This window comes from Myxocyprinus asiaticus, chromosome 37, assembly GCF_019703515.2.
Source record: "Myxocyprinus asiaticus isolate MX2 ecotype Aquarium Trade chromosome 37, UBuf_Myxa_2, whole genome shotgun sequence".
Lineage (NCBI taxonomy): Eukaryota > Metazoa > Chordata > Actinopteri > Cypriniformes > Catostomidae > Myxocyprinus > Myxocyprinus asiaticus.
Genome location: NC_059380.1, coordinates 2,977,501 through 3,003,888, shown reverse-complemented (window position 1 = coordinate 3,003,888; position 26,388 = coordinate 2,977,501). Strand labels below are relative to the sequence as shown.

At 38.6% G+C, this 26,388-nt stretch overlaps 1 protein-coding gene across 9 annotated transcripts in view; it reads left to right on the top strand.

Moving 5' to 3' along the window:
• Positions 1-26,388, top strand: part of LOC127427705 (voltage-dependent P/Q-type calcium channel subunit alpha-1A-like) — a 106,881-nt gene that overhangs the window by 44,957 nt on the left and 35,536 nt on the right. For 8 of the 9 annotated variants that reach the window (XM_051675462.1, XM_051675458.1, XM_051675460.1 and 5 more), the window contains exons 24-35: positions 65-225; positions 3,309-3,449; positions 4,032-4,233; positions 4,510-4,674; positions 7,412-7,522; positions 7,873-7,956; positions 12,509-12,625; positions 13,270-13,335; positions 13,502-13,599; positions 13,700-13,850; positions 14,880-15,007; positions 18,488-18,584. In XM_051675462.1, the coding sequence (XP_051531422.1) occupies positions 65-225; positions 3,309-3,449; positions 4,032-4,233; positions 4,510-4,674; positions 7,412-7,522; positions 7,873-7,956; positions 12,509-12,625; positions 13,270-13,335; positions 13,502-13,599; positions 13,700-13,850; positions 14,880-15,007; positions 18,488-18,584 (1,521 nt within the window). Of the gene's footprint in view, positions 1-64; positions 226-3,308; positions 3,450-4,031; positions 4,234-4,509; positions 4,675-7,411; positions 7,523-7,872; positions 7,957-12,508; positions 12,626-13,269; positions 13,336-13,501; positions 13,600-13,699; positions 13,851-14,879; positions 15,008-18,487; positions 18,585-19,463; positions 19,561-26,388 lie in introns of all 9 variants that reach the window. The other variant, XM_051675457.1, reaches the window with a different exon arrangement.

Genomic DNA, 26,388 nt, shown 5'->3' with positions numbered 1-26,388 from the left:
CACGCTACCAACACCGTTTGCTAAGTTGTGTACTCTGCTAATTCCTGTGTTGTCTCTCTCATAGGCTGTATTTGACTGTGTAGTCAACTCTCTGAAGAACGTGTTAAACATCCTCATTGTCTACATGCTGTTCATGTTCATCTTCGCCGTGGTGGCCGTGCAGCTCTTTAAGGGGCGATTCTTTTACTGCACCGATGAGTCCAAAGAGTTCGCCCGTGACTGCAGGTGAGGAGACCTGTGATACAGTTGATGTTTGTTCTTAAAGGAAAAGTTCAAGAATGAAAATTCTGGGGCCTGGGTAGTTCAGCGAGTATGACGCTGACTACTACCCCTGGAGTCACGAGTTTGAATCCAGGGCATGCTGAGTGACTCCAGCCAGGTCTCCTAAGCAACCAAATTGGCCCGGTTGCTAGGGAGGGTAGAGTCACATGAGGTAACCTTCTCGAGGTCGCGATTAGAGGTTCTCGCTCTCAATGGGGTGTGTGGTAAGTTGTGCGTGGATCGCGGAGAGTAGCATGAGCCTCCACATGCGGAGTCTCCACGGTGTCATGCACAGCGAGCCACGTGATAAGATGCGCGGATTGACGGTCTCAGAAGCGGAGGCAACTGAGACTTGTCCTCTGCCACCCGGATTGAGGTGAGGAACCGCGCCACCATGAAATGTAATCATTAGTCTCTCTCAAATCAAATCACTGATAAAGCGCTGAAATCAAATATAGTGGCTTCGCTGATGACACCAAACCTCACTGGTTCTCAATGCGACTAATGACCAAACGTCAAGAAGTCATGTTGCAAGAACCAGTGAGGTTTGGTGTTATCTATGTTGTCGCCGTATTTGGTTTAGCACTTTGACTATACGTTTTTGAGAGTGAGTAAATAATGACAACATTTTTGGTTTCAACTATTCATGCAGCTTGTATTGCGCAAATTTCATTAATTGATACATTAAGAATAAATCCTAATAATTTAAGATGCATTGCTGAAGTATGTGACAATTAATTACAATTTGTTAAAACTGCCGTGAAACACGAATTGTGTCAGATGTGAAGGAGAATTTATGCATGCGTCAGGTGCTTCGACACAAAAGATTTCCACATTATCTACCTGTGAATCCTCGCTCAAGCCTCCTCATAAAGCGTCCTCTGTCCTTGTAACATGCGCTAGACGAATGTCTTTTTGCTGCATTTTGCTGTGTTTTTAGACGCCGTAAAAGAACTTCAACTGTTAAAAATGTCTCGAGACGCCTGCATTCTGCCATATTCATTGCCCTGCATCTTGGATTTTTTTAGTGCAAGAATGTGTTTGGTCTGAACCAGAGTCAGAAATTAACAAGGGCTCGGGACAAAAATGCCACTGAAGGTGACAAAAATGACCCCGACATTGAAGATGTGGGGGCAGGCGGCCTGGGTAGCTCAGTGGTAAATACACTGGCTACCACCCCTGGAGTCATGAGTTCAAATCCCAGGGCATGTTGAGTGACTCCAGCTGGGTCTCCTAAGCAATCAAATTGGCCCAGTCCCTAGGGAGCATAGAGTCACACAGGGTAACCTCCTCATGATCACCATAATGTGGTTGGCTCTCAGTGGGTCACATGGTGAGTTGTGCATGGATGCTGCGGTGGATGGCGTGAAGCCTCCACATGCGCTATGTCTCCACAGTAATGTGCTCAACAAGCCACATGATAAAATGCATGGGTTGATGGTCTCAGACATGGAGGCAGCTGAGATTCATCCTCCACCACCCAGATTGAGGCAAGTCACTACACAACCACAAGGACTTAGAGCGCATTGGGCATTTTTTTTGGGAGAAACATTTTTTTTGGGAGAAAAAGGGAAAAAATCCTCCCAAAAAAAGAAAATGTGGGGGCAAAAAAAAAAAAAAAAAATGCCACTTATGATTTCTATTTCTTATTTGTAACATTGAATATATTAATTTTTCAATTCTAGACCCATTATATACATATCACATGCAATTATTTGATGTTCGTTTAAATTTATAGGTAACCACTTATCTGATTATTCAGTTTTAACTTGTACTTTAAGGAATTTATTAATTTGCAGTATTTGACGAGACACTATGACGTCATATTGTCATATTTTGTATGGCTAGAAAAAAATATGTCCTAACAATTCCACCATAATGGTAAAAAATGCCCCTAAAAACAACTCCAGGGGGCAAATGTTTCCCCTTAATACAAAAGTTAATTTCTAACACTAGTCTAAATAGCTTCTTTTACAAATTCTTTAGCCAATAGTTACAAAAATGCTATACATACAAAAAAATATTTAAAAAAAATGCTTCCCTTAAAGTCACCAGAATTTAATGCTTTGGTGTAAAACAAAGTTAAAGTCTCTACAATAAGGGTACACTTATTATATAATATAACAACAAAGAATAACATAAGTTGATAAATGCATGTCACAAAACATTTACAGCTTACTTTTAAAAGAATTGTGTAAATTTATGGACACGGTCCAAATGCACTTAACCCTCCTGTGGTCTTCTGTCATTTTTGACCAGAAACATTTTTGCTGATGTAATAAAAATGGTTTCCTTTATCTGAGCGATACAACACTTGGTGACGTTTCCTCCACTTGCCATCTGAACAGGCAAAAAAAAAAACATTGGGCAAGATTCGATAAGTCTAAGTGGTCTTAAAAGAGTGACAGCTTTTGCATTTGATGTCAGAAATAACCAATCATAGACAATGAAAGGGAAAGGCCATAACAAAGAGCATTTGTTTTTCATCTGTCAAATACAATTAATAAATCAGCAAAAAAAAAAAAAAAAAAAAACACGCAATGAAATTAAAATTTCAATGAATTAAAAAAAATTTAACATAACGCTGTAAGCACTAAAAATCTAAAATTAGAAATTAAACTTGTAAAGTTGTTTAAATCGTCATTTTAGAGTTTTAGTGCTTACAGCGTTATGTCATGGCAACAATGCAGTAAAATTGTATATAACTTTTCACAAAAAAGGTTAGTAAGCGATTTAATCACACTAATATCAAAAAATGCTGTTGTCTGAGCTTAACTTGTATTGAACCCGGAATATTACTTTAATTTATTAATAAACAGTTGTCCATTGTTTATTCATGTTAGTTCAAAAAGCATAAACTAACGTTCACAAATGCAACTTTTAAATGTTAAAAATGTACTATTATATGTTAAAAATTTACATCTACCAAGATTAATAAGTGCTGAAAAAGTATTTGTTGTTCATGTTAACTAATGTTGCTAGCTAATGTTAACAAATACATCCTTATTGTGAAGTTTTAATGCGTAATCTTTGTGTTTGTGTTTCAGGGGCGAGTATTTGGTGTACGAGCATGAAAACCAGGTGAAGTCACAGAAGCGGGAGTGGAAGAAGTACGATTTCCACTACGACAACGTGCTTTGGGCCCTGCTCACTCTCTTTACTGTGTCCACTGGAGAGGGCTGGCCACAGTGAGTGAACACACACCTACAACGGGGTCATTCCTATGTTCCCAGGGTCCTATGTTCCCCAGATTGATATGTGATCTGTATGGGTCCATGTTGGACATTCGGCCTCGGATGGGGTACCACTCGGGTACCACCAGGACTACCATCGGCTGATTGAGGCTGATCGACCTCGCTCGGCCGAGTTACGCATCTATACGGGTCCGTGTTGGACGTTCGGATGCGGGGGTGCCGCATCCGCAGCTGCCCGGCCAGATGTACCACCATCATTCGCTTAGGGACCACCAGGACTACCATCGACCCGAGTTTGGGGCCAATCTGACCTCACTCGGCTGAGTTATGCATCAATATGGGTCCGTGTTGGACCCTTTTTCATGTGTTCAGTATGTACCATATAAATCTGGGGAACATAGGACCCTGGGAACATAGATACGCTCCCCCTCCAACACGTACACACCTGTGGTCTTTGATGGTGTAGTGGTTAAAGATCTGTGCTGGTAACCCAAAGGTTGACGTTCATTTAAAGACGTTTTAAAAATCCCTTTTGTTTCATCTCCTCTTCTTCTTCTTCCTCCTTCCTTCATCCAGGGTGTTGAAACATTCTGTGGACTCCACATATGAGGAACAGGGCCCGAGCCCGGGGTACCGGATGGAAATGTCCATCTTTTACGTGGTGTACTTCGTTGTCTTCCCCTTCTTCTTCGTAAACATCTTTGTAGCTCTCATCATCATCACCTTCCAGGAGCAAGGAGACAAGATGATGGAGGACTACAGCCTTGAAAAGAATGAGGTATTTGCATGAGTGTGCATAAACCATTGACTCACATGCGAATGAGTAGTTGTTAATGTTGTTTAAGTTGCTGCCTATGAAGGGCACTTAATAGGATACTGTTTATTTAGACAGCTGCCCATTTTGGCTTTAGACAGAAAGTCAGATGGCTAGGTTTTTGAGACACGACCCTTCTATAGTTCAACTTTCACTTTGATTTTTCCACAGCAACAAAAATGGAACATGAGATATCAGTTGCTTCTTTCATTGCTTTTTGTGCTTCTCTTTTTCTTCCAGAGAGCCTGTATTGATTTTGCTATAAATGCTAAACCTCTAACGCGCCACATGCCCCAGAACAAGCAAAGCTTTCAGTACCGAATGTGGCGGTTTGTGGTATCGCCTCCATTTGAGTACAGCATCATGGCTCTCATTGCGCTCAACACAATCGTCCTAATGATGAAGGTATGACATTCTTCTTCTTCTAGATGTATCAGCAAGCCAACACATAATCTGAGAAAGTTCTACTCATTCCCTGCCCCTGTCCCCTGCTGTGGTTCGATCACCAAATAGCTATGAGCTCAAAGCTGGACTTGTAATGATTAAATGGGTCAATAACATGTACTCTACTTTATTATTTTCAAGGGAAATGTAATGGTATAAAACATACTTATTTATATCATTATTAATATAATATTGTTATTGGAACTGCATATATGGGTAGAAACAAAATATTATTTAAATTAGCAGATCAGAGACCAAAAATATCACACGCGGACTTTTATGTAATGGTTATTTAAATATATAATAATGAACAAAATGCATGGTTAAAGAAATTCACATATATGATATTTGGTAAGTAAAATCATCTTAAGTTAATACAGTGGCTGGAGATGTTAATCTCATCTACAAAATTACTGACAAAAATGTTTGTCAACAATAACGATAATAAAGTTATCGTTCTTTCTTTCAAGAAAAATCTAGAAAGAATTGTTTCAAATAATCCATCCATTTCCCCACTTCACGGATGAATTAAACCTCGCTCAATGAAACATTACTCAAACACATCCTATATGTGACATTAATGGAACAGAACAGACCTAGAACATATGAGCAACCACCTAGCAATGCCTTAGTCACCACCCAGAACACCCTAGCAACCGCCTAGCAACCACCTAGAAACTCCTTAACGACCACCTAGAACACACTAGCAATCACCTAGCAATGCTTTAGTGACCACCCAGAACACCCTAGCTACCGTCTGGCAGTGCCCTAGCGATCTCTCAGAACACTTTGGAAACTAACTAGCAATGCCTTAGCGACCACCTAGAACACCCTAGCAACCACCTAGCAATGCCCTAGTGACCACCCAGAACACCCTTGCAGCCACCTAACAACACCCTCTCGACCACCAAAATACCACAGCAATCGCCTAGCAACCACCCAGCATCACCCTATCGAACACCTAGAACACACGAGCAACCACCTAGCAATACCTTAGTCACCACCCAGAACACCCAAGCAAACGCCTACCAACCACCTAGAAACACCTTAGCGACCACCCAGAACACACAATCAATCACCTAGCAACATTTTAGCAACCACCCAGAACACCCTAGCTACCATCTAGCAATGCCCTAGCGACCACTCAGAACACCGTGGAAACTACCTAGCAATGCCTTAGCGACCACCAAGAACTCCTTAGCAACCACCTAGCAATACCCTAGCAACCACCAAGAAACACTTGTAATGGCCTAGCAACCACCTGGCTATGCCCCAGCGACTACCCAGAAAACCCTAGCAACCACCTAGCAATGCCCTAGTGACAGCCCAGAACACCCTAGCAATCACCTAGCAATGCCCTAGCGACCACCCAGAAAACCCTAGCAATGCCCAAGTGACCACCCAGAACACCTTAGCAACCACCTAGCAACACCCTCGCGACCACCCAAAACCCCCCTGGCAACCACTTAGCAACACCCCAATGACCACCTAGAACACATCCACCTAGCAATGCCTTAGCAAACACCCAGGACACCCTAGCAACCACCTTGCAACGCACTCGCGACCACCCAAAACACCTTAAGCAACTGCCTAGCAACCACCTTGCAACGCCCTCGTGACCACCCAAAACACCTTAAGCAACCGCCTAGCAACCTCCTAGCATTACCTTATCGACCACCCAGAACACACAAGCAACCACCTAGCAATGCCTTAGCAACCAACCAGAACACCTTAGCTACTGTCTAGCAATGCCCTAGCGACCACTCAGAACACCCTAAGCAATCGCCTTGCAACCACTTAGCAATGCCTTAGTAACCACCCAGAAGACCCTAGCTACCATCTAGCAACACCCTTGCGACCACCCAAAACACCCTAAGCAACCGCCTAGCAACCACCTAGCATTACCCAAGGGACCACCCAGAGCACACAAGCAACAACCTAGCAATGCCTTAGCGACCACCCAGAACACCCTAAGCAGTCGCCTAGCAACCACCTAGCAATGCCTTAGCAACCACCCAGAACACCCTAGCTACTGTCTAGCAACCACCTAGTAGCGTCCTAGTGGGGTCTTATAGCTCAGGTCTTCTCATGTTGTTTTGTGTTGATAAATCACATGTTTGATGCATGTTTAGATAATTAAATGTTTATACTGTACATTTTTCAAAATGTTTGAATATTTTGTAATATTTTGTGACAAGTTTTTATCATTTTGCTCATTACTGTCAACTAAAATATGTCTTTTTCGTCTACTAAAATTATGTGAGATTTCAGTCAAAGTAAAGTTATAAATGAAAATTAATGAATGTGACATAATGAAATATTGGCTATATTTTGAGGATATATTGAAGAGAAAAATTATGACTAAAATAAAAAAAAACTGTACAAACTTACACTGCTGGACTAGTTCTGCAGCATGTCAGAAATAGAACAGGACATCCATCCACTGTCAGCACAAAGCGGCATGACGTGACGTGATGGATGTATCCAGTGTAGACAGCATCATTAATTATAATAGGAGTGATTTGCTTTTGACGTGCTGCTCATGTCTGGCGTAGACAGCGATGTTTCCCCAAAATCTGAGCAAAAATCTAATTAAAAACAATAGTACACAGATTCGGTCTGTGCCAACTTATAAGTAATATCCTTGTGCATTAGTCAGTGTGAGGGCCTGAACTTTCTTTACTGTGTGCTTTTACAGTACAACAAAGCCTCAAAGGAATATGATGAAGTCCTGAAGAACCTGAACATTGCGTTCACCATACTCTTCTTCATGGAGTGCATTCTGAAAATCATTGCCTTTGGCCCCCAAGTAAGTCTCACTGAACACACATGTTCATACCTCCAGCTCTTCCAGCATTACTCACCGTACAATCTAAAGATCTCAGCCATTATTAATTTATAAGCACTGTTACTTATTTAGACCTGAAACATGTTTTCTTCTCCTAACCCCTTTAGAAAAATTTGTTTGAAAAAAATCTTTCCCGACATCTACAGCTATCTAATGCACACCTTGTCTGCAAGTCTCCATGGTGACAGCCATTTGATTGGCTGCACTTCTTTAATAGACTTTACAAAACAAGATTGGGTGATTCAGGCCCTTGCTCCCAGAGAACTCCAATGTGATTGGTTAACACATGTTCTCCTTTTGTTTCTCTGCAGAATTACGTCCGAGATGCTTGGAATATTTTTGATTTCGTGTCTGTTCTTGGCAGCATCACAGATATTTTAGTGACAGAGCTAGGGGTAAGTGCACTTGCAGACAGGCCCAATAGAATTTTATAAAGCAAGATTGCATCTTGACTTGTGCACAAGTAGGGACTGAATGGGCAGATGTGCATATATCCACTTGACTTTAGTATTGTTTCACATTTAAATGACTGCAGTAAATACATTTGTAAAAAGTAAAAAGTTGCATACCTACACTCCTGAATACAGTGTTATAATACTGGCATGTACTTAGTAAATCAACCTATTGCGGTTCATAATGTGTTTAGAGTGGTTTCGCTTAAATTACTTCAAATCAAGCAATGGTTTTGTTTAGTGACACTGACATCTTATTCGGTTATTTACCTGTTCAATCTTCCACATCATTAAAGGAATGCTCTGGGTTCAATGCATGTTAAGCTTATTTGACAGCATTTGTGGCACAATGCTGATTTCCCTCATTTATTAAAAAAAGAAAATGGTCATAAAAAAGCAAAAAGCAAAAATCACGGATACAATGAGGCACTTACAATGGAAGTGAATGGGGCCAATCCAAAAGCAAGACATAAACAATATGCATGTTAACATGATTTTAGCGACACAATCGCTTACTAACCTTTTCTGTGTAAAGTTATGGCCAACATTGAAACTTGTTGCCATGACAACAAAACCCTTTAATTGGAAATAACTACACAGATAAGGCTAGTGAGCGATTTTACCACACTATAATCATGTTACCATGTATTATGTTTACATCTTACTTTTTTTTTCTTTTTTGGGGTAATCATCATTATGCCACAAATGCTGTCGTTTGAGCTTAACTTGTATTGAATCCGGAACATTCCTTAAGTGTTCGTGTTATTGCTCAGTGTTGTGTGTTTTTGTATTGGTGTTTGTGTGCAAATTTGAGTGTTTGAGTGTGTATTTGTGCTGGTTTGTGTCCTGTCTGTGCTTTTTGGGTGTCTTGTGTTTAAAATGAGACAGAGGCACTTTACTCTGATGTGTTACGCTGAAATTTACAGGCTGTCCCCATGGTCAGTACAATAAAGTACAACACAATCTGAATTGTATTTGTAAGGTGCCTGAATATAGCTTTTAAAAAATGCTTTATATTTCAAAATAATCTTTCCTCGTATTTTACCGTATGCTCAAATGTTAGGCCACTGGAACAGCCTGAAAAGTGAATCAGTACCCACCGTATCTGTGTTTGATTAATCAGCCTGTTGACTGTATCCATAACGACTTATTCCTGTTTTATCTTTTTACATGCTTTCTTTGTTCCTCTGATTTGTTGGCGATAAACCCATCCAATCCAAAACAAAACAAAAAAATGCACTATGATACTCTCATATCTTCCATCTCATGTGTACCCGTTCAAAACCCCTCACACACTCACTGTACATGAATGCATCCATCTACTGCAACAACACGTAGAATCTGGTTGGTTTGTAATTTTCTCTCAGCTTTAATGCATCCATTAGCCCAAATGCCTCACTCTTCCCTTCTTCAAAGCATGTGCTTCCAGTTTGATGACCCCTGACAGCAGGGATGCTTGACAATCGGATTGCGTGCTCGCTCCCAAATGTAGTTTCGATTAATGCCCTCATTGATGTTCATATACTCTATTAGTAAATTAGCATTAAAGCCAAACACAACGGGCCAAATTTGGTAAATTGAAATTATCGACATTAAAGGGATAGTTCACCCAAAAACGTTCAATTCTGTTATCATCTACTCACCCTCATGTTGTTCTGTATGGCTTTCTTTCTTCTGTGGAACATAAAAGGAGATGTTGGACAGATTGTTCATCTCAGTCACCATTCGCTTTCATTGTATGGACAAAATAAGATGCAGTGTTTGTTTTAGTTTCTTCCAGTGAATGGTGACTCAGAGCTAAGGCCATGTCCTCACTAATACGTTTTCATTTGAAATTAAGTCATGCACATTAAAACTGAGTTTTCGTCCAATGAGTGTTTCGAAAAACGCTCTCCATTACCATATACTTTGGAAAACAATGACGTTCGGGAACTGAAAACAAGAGTTGGCAAACTTAAATGGATTAGTGTGGACGTGGCCTTGTATTCTGCCTAACATTTTTTGTGTTCCATGAAAGATAGAAAGATTGCTTTATTTTTTGGGGAACTATTCCTGCTATGAGTTTCATGAAGTAAATTAACCTAAATGCATTCACAAGTGGTTGTGATGCATTTCAATAATTCACTCATGCTCTCTGTTGGCCTGCATTTCCTCTCTAAATTTTCATTCAGTGACCATAGCACTATTATTTGATCATAGTACTATTATATGTCCAGTAAAAAGGCTTCAAGCAAGTGACTTGAATGCCATGCACTTTAGCAAAAGCTGCATGATTGCTCGTCTACTTTCATTTCATTATTTCTCTCCTCTTTTCCTCCACTCCACCGCCTGTTCTGCACTGTTGTTTTCCCTACTCTTTATGGGAGAGGCCATTTCACTCATTGAAATATGTGTATGCTGGAATGGGGGAGTGATCCTCAATAACCTGTCCACACAACTGATTTTTATGTTTAAAGGCAACCTGTTACTGCTGCAAATTCCATGTTTAAAAGATAAATGTCTAAGCGAGCGATATAAAAATGTGTTTGAGTAAATTAAGTGTAATAAAAATAACACATTGGTCATGACTAATTTATATGTGGCATGAACTTTGTGTGGATGGGAACATTGAGTGTCACATGACCAACACAGCCAATCCCCATTGGCTAATGCTATTTGTATTCTATTTTCATATGCCTGTATAGAGCGCAACAGTAGTGTTCTGGAAGTAAAAATCCCATTCATTTTTTCCATAGGGGAATAGATTACTAACAGCAATTTATATAAGGGAGAATGTACAGTTAGCCAGTTGTTATTGCAAAATAAACCCTGACAGGGTGACCAGGACACTTGTACCAACCTGAAGGGGTTTATTTTGTGAAAACAACCGGCTGACTGTACATTATCCCACTTATTACACGGCTAATAACCAAATAAATAAATACATTAATATAAAATATTGATTTGCATTGAAATTATTTAATTACGTAATTAGAAAAAAATCGCTGAACAGCTGAAATTTCACCTCTGGTTTGTGTCGGAGTTCTGTTAGTGTTTATTTTGTAATTAATGATGGTCTGACTGCTCATTATTCATCTTATTACAAGACTACTTGCCAAATAAATAAATAAGTAAATGTACATGCAATAATGATTTTAGATGACATTATTTTATAAGCTTACTTGTAGAGATCGCACGGTGATCCGAGAAGCAGGAACGATGGATCGCAATACCCTGAAATATGGTCTGATACATAGATGTGCGGTTGTTACTGAGAAATATCAGACCACTAGATGGAGCCATTGACCAATCAGAATCGAGTATTCCAGAGAGCCGTGTAATAAAAACCTTTAAAGACAGACCTACCGTGAGCTCTAGGGTTGTTAATTGATGGTATATGCTTCTGTTGAAGATACCAGTTTCCAATATTTCAAGTTAATTTATAAAAAATGGTGTTTAATAGCGGAATTCCTGGTGAAAAACTACACTACCCATTATCCTGAAAAGAAACACTCCACAAATCAGAAATTCATGGCCAACAAAGTGCACCAAAAGAGCTCTGCAGTCTCTCTACACTCTACAACTACTAATATATTTGCATATATATGAATATATTGCAATAAACCTAAAATATATTGTTTACATACTTATAAACAGCAATTTTAAATCAATTGTTTTCAATATTTACACTGTTTTTTTTAATTGTATTACATCATTCGTAATGCTTTACAGGATTGTAGTTCATTTCCTCATGAAAGACGTGAAGGGCACAGTCTTGTACCTTTGTCTTTTTATCCAATTTTCAAATACTTTTTTTGCTTCACATCAAAGTTTGTAAAGTTATGAGTCAACTCAATGCTGGTTGGTTTGGTTCACGGCTTACAACTCTTTTATGAAAAAAAATGAATAGGAAAAATACTTCCGGAACCAAGATGGTTGAAAAAGTGGGTTAAGGTCTAAATATTATGGCTAAATATTTTTGGCTGCTTCCATACTTTGTGGCTTGCCTGTCCCAACAGATCAGTGCATTTGAATAAAAAAAGTGTATGCTTCAATATAAGATTGGATGATGACTGTTACAATTACAGTGCTATATTTTTCTTCAGCCCCTCTTCAGTCACTTTTCTTTTTGTTTTGTTTTTTTTAAAACAACTTGATATCAGTCCCATTTTAGATTTATTTTGGACATTGTATTACTTTAACCCTCTTCTTTCCCTCTAGATTCTCTTTTCAAATTTGGTTTATTTATTTGTTTTTTCAAATATCAGTAAATGAGCTTCATTATCATTAAGCGAACTGATTCAGATTTTTTCTTTTCCACTTTACCTCACATCTCTCTGCTCTATCTTCTCTATTTCTCACATTCACACACTCTTTCCCTTGATATCTTCACTCTGTACCCTCACTCATTTCTCTTGCACTCTTTGACTTTGTCACTCTCTTTTATTCTGGAATATTCTCCTCTGTCTCTTTGTCTCTGTCTCTCCAAATGCTTCTTCTCAAACCATTTCCCCAGAATAACTTCATAAACCTGAGTTTTCTGAGACTCTTCCGAGCAGCCCGTCTCATTAAGCTCTTGAGGCAGGGCGAGACAATTCGCATTCTGCTTTGGACCTTCGTTCAGTCCTTTAAGGTACAAAAAGTCACACATGCATGCCCACACTAATTCATATGCTGCATATTGGTACGTTGTCGAGCCAACAGGCCTGTTCACAAGTTTGATGTGTCCAAGGAACAACAACAATGTATAAAATAAAATCTGATTTTGCACCAAAACTATTTACACCATTTTTGTCATGCCTATATACAATTTTGGATACCTGAATTTTTGCTACCCAAACAATAAAAAAAAACTGACCTGAATTCCTTTGTATAAACAATAACAGATCATTGTAGTATGATATTTCAGACTTGTTTTAAAGGAGTTCAAATAGATGCATTGGTTTATTATATAAGTGTATATAATCTTTAATATTCATTTTTAAATTATTTAAAAACATGTTTTAAATATAGTGCTATATACAGTACATACATACATCCATTTTTTCATGCTGAAAATTATATATATATATATTACAGCGATGCAACCCAAAACATTTTTCTGTATTTGATCCCTAATAGAAAAAGTTTGGACACCTGCGATATATATAATACTATAATATATTGACTTTTATAAATTCTATGTTTAATATTACACACACACACACACACACACATCTATCTAATTTCTCTCGCTCTCTCTTTCTCTCTCTCCCTCTCTCTCTCTACTGTATGTAGGCTCTGCCATATGTGTGCCTGCTCATTGCAATTCTGTTCTTCATCTATGCCATCATCGGCATGCAGGTAACAGCTGTTATGTTTGAAAAGGGCTTTAACCTCACTGTCGTTTTTAAAGGACTAATTGAAACATACGTATACCATCCATCAACACATATATGAGTGGCGTAGCGTGCACACTAGTTTCTCACTCTCTGCACATTATTCTTTCACTTTCTCTGTAATGCTCTAGTTGTTTGGGAACTTGGCTTTGGATGAAGAGGGAGAGAGTGCCATCAACGAACACAACAACTTCAGAACCTTCATCATGGCCCTCATGCTCCTTTTTAGGTTGGTCCTGTGGCTATCAAGTGGTTCTTTCCTGTCTGTTGCCTTTCTGTCTTCTCTCTGCTGAATAGATCCTATGAGGATGTGTGTGTTTTGGTAACAGGAGTGCCACGGGCGAGGCATGGCACGAGATCATGCTGGCATGTCTTGGAGGGATGCCGTGTGATCCAGACTCTGGGAATGAGGGACAAGAGTGTGGCAGCAACTTTGCCTATGCTTACTTTGTCTCTTTCATCTTCCTCTGTTCTTTCCTGGTGAGAACACCTCAGTATAATTTTTGACCAAATATCCTTTAAATTAAGTCAATATTCGTCGTGTCATTTATTTACATTTCTTTACCCCCTTTTCTCCCCAATTTGGAATGCCCAATTCCCAATGCGCTCTAAGTCCTCGTGGTGGCGTAGTGACTCAATCCGGGTGGCGGAGGACGAATCTCAGTTGCCTCCACGCAGAGACCGTCAATCCACGCATCTTATCACGTGGCTTGTTGAGCGCGTTACCGCGGAGACGTAGCGTGTGTGGAGACTTCACGCTATTCTCCACGGCATCCACGCACAACTCACCACGCGCCCCACCGAGAGCGAGAACCACATTATAGCGACCACGAGGAGGTTACCCCATGTGACTCTACCCTCCCTAGCAACCGGGCCAATTTGGTTGCTTAGGAGACCTGGTTGGAGTCACTCAGCCCACCCTGAATTCGAACTTGCGACTCCAGGGGTGATAGTCAGCCTCAATACTTGCTGAGCTACCCGGGCCCCCCATAGATATAGCTTATTAATCTCACATATAAGATGCATTTATGTGGAAATTACTGTATTTTCGGAATATAAGTCATGTTTTTATATCATCATCCGAAAGTTCTGTCGACTTGCAGTCTGACGCGTCATATTTATATAATTTATGCATAACTGATGTCGGCCGGTCAAACACACCTCACACCAAAACACACATGCTTACTCACAAACAGATGAAAACATCAGTCGTAGAGACGGTAGTAACGCTTTGCAAATTTCAGAAATATCCGTGATCAACATTTGATAATGTTAATGAATAGAATACTGCAAGCATTATTGTTTCACTCGCAAACTAACATGTTTATTTGTGTTGAAGCACACAGTTGCATTTGTTATAGACAGATGTGGATTATTTGTTGTGTCATGAAACAACAAAGTGTGAAAAATGATTCCTTGATTAAAACTCTTCAGAATCAAGCACAGAGACACACATTTAGCTATCCCTCTGATGTGTGTGTGTGTGTGTGTGTGTGTGTGTGCATTTAGATGCTGAATCTATTTGTTGCTGTCATCATGGATAACTTTGAATACCTGACCAGGGACTCTTCCATCCTGGGACCACATCATTTGGATGAGTATGTCAGAATATGGGCAGAGTACGACCCAGCTGCCTGGTGAGTTACACACACAAACACATCTCTACAGACCCACACTTACATAAACACACATATCTATAGACACTCTCATTCTCTTACAGGCACACCTTATTATGTTTAAATTGTAAAGCTTCAATTGATTGTCTACACTTAATACTAAAGATGCTCACTGCTTGTCATGCACATACTGAAAGGCTAACATAAATTCTAATCAAGATTTATGACTTTATGAAAACTAACAGATTTGTTTCTTTTTGTTAAATGAAGTTCAAATTAAAACTGACTTAGAAGCTTTTTACTAATAATTCATCATTTATTTTTGGTTCTTTTCAAATGCCTGGTATGCATAGAATGTATTGCCTTGTGCTGGACCCAAACTTTCAATATTAATCTATACAAATACATTATAAATATATAAATGATTACATGTTTTAAACTTTGATCAACTAAACAAAGAGTGAAATAAACACAAACCATTTCAATATTTGTTGTGTGAAAATGATTTCTAGCTATTTTTTATATTTTTTTTTAATTACGACTGTCCCACAGTTGTGGCGTCATTTCCACACGAAAAATGTTGACCCTAATAACGTTTTTTCTAACTTTAGTGTACTTGTTTACCGATTAGACGATCACCATAATACTTTCTACAGTTATTTAAGATAAAGCACTTTCCTTAGTCACTAAGTCAAGCACACTTAAAGCCAGATGTTTGTCTTTATATCCCTTCTATTCAAACCCTCTAAACGTGTGATCACCTAGGGCTGATGTGACCTCTTTTGTCTAATTCGATGCCACGTACGTCGACTGTCCCGATTATTCGGTATTCCAAACTTTTTACCTCCGACTCTGTCTGCCCACTCAACACTGTCTCCCACTAGAGTGCTGTTCTGCGGGAGCTCATGAAGAGAACATGGAGACTGGATATGTACCCCAGCTCTGAAAGATCCTGCTGACAGAGAAACAATGCCCTAGACAAAGATGAAGTGAACTCCTGCAAGAATGTTAGACTAGGCCCAAATCCTGGATTGCATGTTCAGATTTAAAAGCAAAAAAGTCCTCAAGAGTTTGAAATATCTAAATATTGAAATCAAAGATGAAGGGGTTTAAGAGGCTTTCACATAATAGAAAGATTTGATGAGTTTGCCAGGCAAGAAAGTGGGAGGTGTGCACAGTAAACATTAAAAACATGTATTTAAAGAAGTGAAAAAGCAGGGATGCACCGATATATTATTTTGTTATTTACATTTTTTTTGCCAATACCGATACCGATTTGAGCAAAAATAAATTTGTAGGCCGCTACCAATAATGATACTGCTATTTTGCCACTTATTTTATCATCAGATCACTGTTTTACTGGGAATTATTCTTTAAAAATGAACAAAGAGGTGCGAAACAAAGAGGAATTTTACTGTTCTAAAAAAAAAAAAAAAAAAAACACAAACAGTTTTGGATCTGTTGAACACATGACAGGCCAACATTTTAAAGAGAGCCACAATGAAAGAAAAAAAAGAAGATAAACAGATAAAAAAAAGATACAAAAATAAATAACTAAATATGATAACGCAATGATTGATATTATTATTTTTTTTCTTCTTCTTTTTTTTTTTGTACTTCTAAAACATTTTTACACTTCTGTTTTTGCAACAACAAAAAAAAAAACAAAAAAAAAAAAAAAAACTTTTTTAACCAAAGGAACCATTTTTTTAATATATATATATATATATATATATATATATATATATATATATATATATATATATATATATATTATTATTATTATTAAATTCCCCTTTTAAATTCTTGTATAATAGTAGTAAAATGGTTAATGCCGTCCAGACCACTAGAGGGCGCCGCTTGCTCACACAGCACTGACTGGAGCGTGGACTGAATGCAGACAATATTTTAAAATGCAGCGTTTTGAAGTTTAGTAATTGCACAAGGTCATATTGCAATTTCAGTCTTAATTCAATCAGTCATGCAGCATTAATGAATATCAAACTAAAGTCAAAGTCTGCTGTATTCAAAGCGTTTTAGATTTTTTTTTTTTTATTTCTGGATTGTGCATTTAAATTCAAAGAATTTTAATAAAGTGTGTTACTAATTAATTATAAAAATCATATCAGCGTTTTCATGCGTATAACCCTTTTTTTAAATTAAAACCAAATTAAAACCATTAAATGGTTTTAATTTGGTCAATAATTGCCCCGATAAATATCAGCAGCCGATACGTCAGTGCATCCCTTAGAATAAAGTCCTAGCCATTGCTTTGATGCATTTATTGCAGATAGTAAAAAGAAGACTCTGGATTCTCCAAAACATTAAGGTACTCTAAATACTGTATATTATACACATTTTTCTCTGACATTTTCAATGTATGCCCTAGAAACCCCTTGTGGCCCCCTGGGGGTCCCTGGCTCCAGTTTGAAAACCCCTACCCTAAAAGACATCATTAGTGAGGTAAAAATGTATGTGAAAATCCAAAAGAAGTTGGACCTGTCATTGCAAAGACAAACTTTGCATATAAGCAAATTTCCTGGTAATCAATGGCTGATGCTTCGAAAAGTCAGTGGCAATGTGGTCAAATGCTTAAGCTGACGCTTCACAGAACTCAGTGTATTGGGTAACGCTGATGTGAGTCATGTGAAAGCCCCTTTAGAGAAAGCAAGGCGTCATGCAAGCATTGTATCAAGGAAGTAATCAATTGAATGAGAGAAAACAATGTCAAGTCATACCGTATAAAAATACAGGAAATGATTGTAAGAGAAGATAAGAAAGCGATGAACAAAGACCCTGTGCATGGCAGACTCTGACTTCACAATGACTTAATTCTCCCATACTTATGGCTCAGGTGTGCATGGCAAACATCTCCACAGACAAGCTGTCACAGCTTATTTCTGTACTTGCCACTGCATATAAATGTTAACAAAATACACCTCATGTATTTTGACTTGGAGAACCCACGCAGCTGCCGCTGTATGCAGTTCAGTTAAGTCATTGGACTTGCCAAGATGAAAGAGCCTCTCATGTGCACGGTCATATCGGTGGATTGAGTTCCAGGACAGCACTAAAGATCATTCCAAGGGCAGCCTCGCCAATTTTTTTCCAAACTTTGGTCAGGAGTGAATTGGCATGTGAGAATTCAGTGTTGATGCATTGAAATTTCGTATGCATCATCTACATCAGAAACCTTGCATGCATGTTTAAATTTAGCCGAGACATTTCCAGGAATGTACTCTGCAGTCTTTCGTATGATCCAAACATAGTCGCTAATGCAAAATCAGAGGGACTGTCCTGTGAATGATCTAGTTTTCTATTGGTTGGAGGCAGTGGAACAGCCAAGAGAGCATCACTAGGTTTGGTCTGTGATTTGTCAATGGATATGTGTGCTTACGTATATACTCTTGTTCTTTGTGCTCCTCTTCTCTTGTCTCTCTCTTTCGCTCTTTTTTTCTTCCTGTGTGTGCCCCCTCTAACCTCCCTGTATTCTTCTTGCAGCGGGCGCATTCATTATAAGGATATGTACAGTTTATTGCGGGTTATCGACCCCCCGCTGGGCTTAGGCAAGAAATGTCCTCATAGGGTGGCCTGCAAGGTTTGGATCCTACTAAACCCAAAACTTAAGCACCTGCTCGCATTGAAGACTGGAATGAATGTTGCTTTTCTTTTTCTTTGTCTTTTAAACTCTTCCCAAAAAAAAAAACAAAAAAAAAATCACTTTTTTTTTTCTTCTTTTCCTTAAAACCCATTCTTGTTTTGTTTTTTTTATTCGCCATCTCTGTATGCATTCTGATATGAAAAATGAGAATGTGCGGGACAATGCAGACACCTTTTAGCATGACGTGCACTGCCACTGACAGCCAAGTCTGTACGATTCTCTGTGGAATGAATCGCTCTTAACAGCCAATCAAAAAAGAGAAGCAAAAAGCAAAACTAATCTGCCATTTTGCTGTTTTTTTCTGCTTGCTGTTGAACCATGCCTTGGCAGACTGGGTGTAACAGTGTGCATTGTTCTTGTTTGGGGACAAAGTGAGGGTTGGGGATCAGAGGACTGCATTGACGTGATTGCCATAGTTCACCACCAAGCAGCGGAGCTTTTCTTTGCCTGTTCGAAGCCCCACTGCAGTTCTATGGGACCGTGCTACGATCGCATAGAACAGTGTTTTGACTAGGACTAAAAACCAGCTTCCCCTCCTCCTGTTTAACCTCCAATCAAGAGCTCTCGTGCTCTCAAAACCCCGCCCCTCGCCTAGACCAAAGCAGTAACCTGTGTGTCTTTGTTTTTCCTTCTTGCCGTTCTTATTTCCTCCTCTTTTTTGTTTGGTTTTCCCATTCTTCGAACTGTTTGGCCCATGGTGTCCTCCCCCGCATTGTTTCTCCTCTTGTCCTTTGTTTTATTCATCCACCGTCCTCCTATTTCCATTTATTTTCGGGGTCTCACCCCTCCCCTCCCCACCCTCCACCTCCCTTACAGCGGCAGGATCAGTTACAGTGATATGTATGAGATGCTCAGGCACATGTGTCCTCCGCTAGGCCTGGGGAAGAGGTGCCCAGCTCGGGTCGCCTACAAGGTTAGCGGCAGCAGCCCGCCGTGGGTGCGCCACAGCCAATCACAGCTGTCCATTTTGGGTTTTTTTCTGTTAGTGCTGGTGTTGGTGAGCTGCTGTATTTTTCTTTTTACATTGTGGGGTACCGGTGAAAGTGTTAGCCAGCTGACACACATGTAAACACACACACATCCACTGGAGAGGGGGAACGGAGGATACCTTGTCAGCCCTTCTGCACCGTACCCAAACACCCACTCGCACACACAGATGCAAAGGACTCAGACTCCATTGAGATTATAACGGCAATGCTTAAAGGTGCTGTAAGCGATGTTAGCCATTTTGCTAACTTTTCACTAGATGTGGCCACCGAATTAGATTGAGAATTAGAATTAGATTGTAGAGGTCGATCGATATTGGATTTTGCCAATTAATAAAAATGATTTTTAAAATCGATTTATTGAATGTGTTTTCGTTTTGAGAAAATGATCTTAGTCTTACCGTTCTGTGATGGGCAAAGATACTATAACATTTCATTTTTATTGTTCTTACTTTCATTCCAAATTGAATAAACGCAATCCCAATAGTTTGGTGCGTAACATGGGACTTTTCAACCATGAAGAAGACCGTAATGCTCAGGGGACTCTTATTTTGAAATATCTGCTTTCCCAGCTGCTCATACAGACAGATGTGGGAAACAAAAAATGCACTTTTACACTCAACCACAACATATTACAATATAAACACTAGACAGTAAGCATTGTTATATAACAAATATTAGCAGTAAATGTCCTGTAATCTGGTATTATTAAAACAGACTTTTTTTTTACTTTTTACATGAACTCAGCAATCAATAAAGGTTATATAAATTAACTCTCAGTTATACGCATACTTCATATGCGTCATCTCCTATTAAAAATCATGCATTAATCCATGTTGACAGAGACTAAGCGCCGTTATACACTACATTAAAATTTTTCAATTGAATTAATTACATGATATGCCTGTTAATTAATCGAATTAATTGCAGTTAATCGTATATACTGTATAAATATTTGCTGAGAAATGCCCTCAAATAACAATAATTCTTAATATAATGATTAAATAATTATGAATTGGTATATTTAGATAATTATAAATATATTTGTAACAGGACTGGTCGTTGTGGGAATGAGGAAGCGTGGTTCAGGTATCTTCAAACTCTTTATTCACCAAAATAAACACTCAGTGGTTGGGTTTAAACACTCTAACGCATTACACTGCTGTGTAGCACTCTCTCTCTCTCTCTCCCCGGACTCTGGCATGGGTTCCTCTTATCACTCTCCCCAGATTACTGCAACAAGAAACAGCGGTTAGACCTAATGATCACCCAGGGATGAATCCTTACCGCTTCCCCTCTCCCCGGACGGACGCTCAACCACGCCCTTGCCACAGTAATATATATTATAAATAAGAAATGCATTTCATTATTGTGACAAACAAGTAAAGCATTGGTAAGACAAAACAAAATGTAGTTTTAGAAGGCAATATATTGTTTATTTTTAGCAATCCATTTTGCAATTGAATTCGTCAATCTGTCCAGATAGATTTATTATAAAGGTTTTTCTAAGGACCCGTCAATGAACACACGCATCAGACAGACACTTTTAGAGTGCCTAACTTTGGTTTATTGGTTTGTTGTCTGTACAACTGCGTCTTGCCTATACAGCTGGAGTTTCGCTTACTACCCCCTGCTGAAAACAAGTGGTACTTCAAGCTTGAATTGCTATGATGGTAGGAAAAGCCCTTATTGCGTTCTGAGGACATGATTGATTGCGTTAAATGATTTAGCGCATCATTTTTAAATAATCAATCGCACTTAATGTGTTCAATCAACAGCCCTAATTTATAGCCAACAACTGTGGTCGTACTCTTGAACCCTCTAGCACTCCAGCGCAAAACCGATATATCTGTTGACCTCTAATAGACAGAACTTGATTAAGACTGAGTAGACTTAATTCGATTTCTCAGGACACCTATTTCAGTGACACCTGTCTGATAATAGGGACATTTTTCCAAAAAATTGTTTACAGCACCTTTAAGACTAAACATAAATATGTGTCTCATCTTATTTCAACCATATGTGTGTTTCATATTAAAGAGTTGACAGGGATTTTAGATACAAATATGAAGAAAAAGACTTGAGCAATCTACATCTCTCACTGTGTGCGTGTACAGAAGGACTGGGAAGGACTGTGTGTGTTTTGTCTTCTGCGTCTCTCCCTCCTGTGGATGACTCTGGCCTGTATTCCTATTGTCCATTGATCTCACCTCACTCATGTTTCGTACATTTTCTGTGACCTCGAGCAGGTGCCACATTTGTAGGTTCAGCTAGGGCGATCATGTAGTGTTCAGGAGCTGTAGAGCCATGTCTTTCGACCCAGTTTCTCCTTTTGATTTTTTCAGTAGCTCCACTAGAATCTCAGAAAAGCTTTTTCACCTGTCCTTCGTTTGATTCTGTCAATGCAGTTCTGACCTGTTTCCGTTCCCCTCTCTCTTTCACTCTTACTGTCTCTCGCTCTATCTCTCTTCCGATCTCTTGCCCTCTATCTTTTCTTTGGCACCACATTCCTCCGATTTGCATCCGCTTCATCTCAACATAGACTTCCCTTCATTGCCTCTTTCTTGCTCTCTCCCTCTCTCTGGCTATGTTCGGAATAGCATACTACTCTTATTATTGCTGCGGTATAGTGTGCATAGTATGCACATTTCTGTGAGTTTGAATAACATGCATTTGCCATAATGTTTAGGAGTCAACAGCGCACAGCGCTCAGATTCACCTTTCATTTTCAGTACAGCGAAGAAAAAGGTAATAATATCAACTGTGAATGTTGACCTTTATTTCTTGACTGATAATTTGATAGTTTTGCCGAAACTTGGATTTTAAATAACCATTTAAATTTCAGAAATAGTAACGACTCCACTCAGTGAATGCATTCAACAAGATCAGTTTATGTAACAACTACAAGAAGTATAATGTTGCATAATGCTTGTTTGCATAATGTTTCACTCATGATTTTAGAGACCCAACAGTGTTTTTTTTTTTTTTTTAAATGGTAACTTGACAGACATATAAAAGTATAAAAACTTCACATAACAGTAGCTGACACTCTGAGCTGTATCACAACAACAGTTTTGGTGGGGGAAAAGATTGCATATTTAATGTCACATCTTACTAAACTCACACAATTGTCACCTCAAAGTAAAATGTACTTAAAAATCAAGATTTTCCCATTGACTGTCATTGTTTTCTGGAGTCACACAAAATTCACCTCAAAACAAAACATACTTAAAAAATGTGTAATAATCGGATGCTTCCTAAAAACACATTCAAGGTGGAAAAAAGAAAATATATCATCAATATACAGAGTATATATACAGTATATATATATATATATATATATATATATATATATATATATATATATATATATATATCCTCATCCAGTGTACACTGCACAGTAAACAGTACGTTAATTTCCATTCCGAACACAGCATCACTCCCTTTTCTTGTTCTCTTGTCTCTCTATCAGTCATCGTGCTTATCAATTGTACAAATAAAAGCTGCTAGACCAGTGTTGGGTGTAATCTGATTACAAAGTAATTATTTACTTTAATCTGATTACTTTTAGACAAAGAAAGGCGAATGACGCATTACAATTATTGTAATAGGGCTGGGCAATAGGACGATGTAATCAGATATCAAAGATATCTGACATATATCCCGATGCCGACTGCGACACTCATTGACAGACGACAGTATCGGAAAATTACAAAAGCATGGAGCTGGGAAGTCGCACAGGGTTTTAAATTAGCAGCTGCCGAATGTGGGTAGCCTACAGTATATCATGCGCATGGTAGGTAATTTTGCTCATCTACCCGGCACTGTAGCAGGCTAACTGCAAGACGTCTCAAAATGACATATGACAAGAAATGCTGTAAGACACAAAGACACTAGGGGTGTAAAATAATATTGTATCATATTGTATTGTAAAATACGACGCTCATCATACGATGCAACCTTTAAAGGACGCGTCCTACCTAGCACGCAGCCTTCCAAACGAGACACAGCCAAAGAAATCAATTATAGTGTAATTAAAACCAAACAGTCTCCTCCTGGAGAGGCGGCAATGGCCGCTCACAGGAAAACATAGGCCACAAAGGCAACTTGCCCAACACTGTTCTAGACTCAACGTGCCATCTCATCAGTAAGAATCCAAATGCATCCTTGAGTAATAATTACAACCCGTCATTTTATATGTCACTTTCTTTATAGAAAGGCTATTATGTAGACTTAAGCCATGCCAAGTTGTGCAAGTGTTATTGTGGTAGATGCTCTATAAATTGCAATAAATAATTACAAAGATTTAAAGCTTTTACTGAGACTCAAATTCTTCCTCACACTTTCCAAACGCTGTCTAAATGTTTCCCTTCATCTCAAACAAACTACATTCTTCCTTGGCTCTCTTTTTCATCCCTGTGCCTCTCTCTATCCATTGCCAAGCACACCATTCCTCTCATTATTTTTATATGTGATACACATCTCATAGCTTTCCAGTCTGAAGTGAACTAACCTCTATACCTGTGCCCCCTAATCCAGTCCAACACCTGCTCGGTGTAAAACACCGCCGTGTTTTCCTCTTTAACTCTGTAGGGAATGCCACCCCCTATCTGACCTTCTAAAAACTGCACCCGTGTTACATCGAGAGATCAGAAAAAAAGAGAAAAATCAATGCAAAATAACTCTTATCCAAATGATAAACCCTATGAGAAATGACCCAAAGGTTAAAGACACAAAAGAAACCAAAAATGTGCTCAATGAAAGATAAAAATGATACTCTCTGTGCGCGGCTGCACTGCTCTCATTCTGTGAGGGGGTGGGGAGGGAGGAGGGGGGGTGCATGCACTGCATGTTGCACGGATCGGAACGGTGTTCGGATAGGGCGGGACGAGGCGGGAGGGATGTACCATCGCTCTGATTAGGGGAATTGCTGTATTGCATGTGCTTTTGCATGGCTACTGCTGAAGCCGCGGCTTGTGCTAGTTGGTATCTACATGTCCAAGGAACAACAGAATGGCCTGAAATGCGCACAAACACGTACACTCCATAGGCTCATATACACACCTGCTAACACCCACACATTTATGCCATGCTGTGTGCTTGTGTGTTCCAACGCTCATGAAGGTGGATCCAATTAATGGAAACAGGAATCTAAAAACATCAACCACTGTTTTTATGTTCCTTTTCATTGATTGCTTTGTCCAAAATACAAGACCTCCAACAGGTAGGGGGAGCTCTTTAGCAGTAGCCTTCTATAAAATTCAGCCGGCGTTTGTGTCCGTAGCCTTTGCTAGCTGATTCAGTGTCAGTTTTTGCACTTTTTAGGGTTTGCAATGGCCCCAAAAAAAGTATTTGTACACTTGAGCCACACAATTAAAATGATTTCACTAGATAACAAAATCAAACCAAGAGGTATCTGCAACTAAATGATGCTGGACCTTTTCTCAAAGCTAATTTTGCTTTTCTGAGCCATTTTTGAAATGGCTTTAAACACATCTGGTCCCAAGGGGATTTTTAGTAGACACAGGTGTCCCAGCAAAATTATGTACATGCTCCACTAATGTTTGACAACAAGAAAGAAGCCAAAAAGTGTCTTATGTAAATGTAAAATTAAATTAATTCTTGATAGACTACATTATTCGCTGAAATACCCATTCTAGATATCAAAAATGGAATTTCAACTAGTAAAAGCCATTATATATTTGGTATGTTGTTACTCCAATTTCACAAGTTCTAATAGAATTTCACAACAATCTGTCAGTCACTGCTGTTCAAAATTCAATTACAGATATCAATAATTAATTTCTTATTGGTTAAAATTTCAAACACACATATCAGCAGTGCACTTCTTACTAGTATAAATTATGTCATTAAATTACCACTAGTAAAAGTGCTTATTATCTGTCAATTATTTTCAACATGTTAGATTCAGTATTTCGGATATCTGGAAATCAATTTCAGATAACAATAAATTGAAGAGTTATTAAAGATAACTTAAAAGGCTTACATACTAGTTACAATCACATTATAGATATCAGGAATAAAAATTGCCACTAGTGAAAACCAAATTCCAGATATACAAAATTTGCATTTTTACTAGTTGCAATTCAAACTTTGATATGGATATTTGTACTAATAACAATGTAATTAATTACAGATATCTGTGGCCTTCTGAACTGGAGTGAATGACAGATCATTGTGTAATTCTACTAGTGAAAATCGAGTTAAAGGTATAGAAAAATGACGGCTTTTACTAGCTGAAATTCCATTTTTGATATCAAGATATTTTGATTTTTTTTTTTTACTATTGCAAACCTAATTACTGATATCAAACATTTGCAATTTTCCTAGTAATAATTCCATTACTTGTATTAAGAATTAGCATTTTAATTAGTGAAAATAGAATCTTAGATAACTAATTCATACCCTGCACATGATTATAAATCAATTTGCTTGCCATATCTTTCTTAAAATTAAATGCCAATTGGTGTGCTATTTTGTTGTCTCACGCAATGACATTTTTAAGTGTGGCATCAGTTTCCAAATACATTTAGGAGCTAATGTACGTACTTTATCTGATCTGAGATCAGTTTTTAGACACTGAGGAACACTGAGGCCATGACTTCACCCTATATGTGATACTGCTTCTGTCTTATCTGTGAGGGCTCCAATTAAGTCTCTTAATTGATGTGTTTGCCTCAATGGTACAGCAGTTTGAGTTGTGTATGTGCTGTATATGTCTAATAAGATGAATG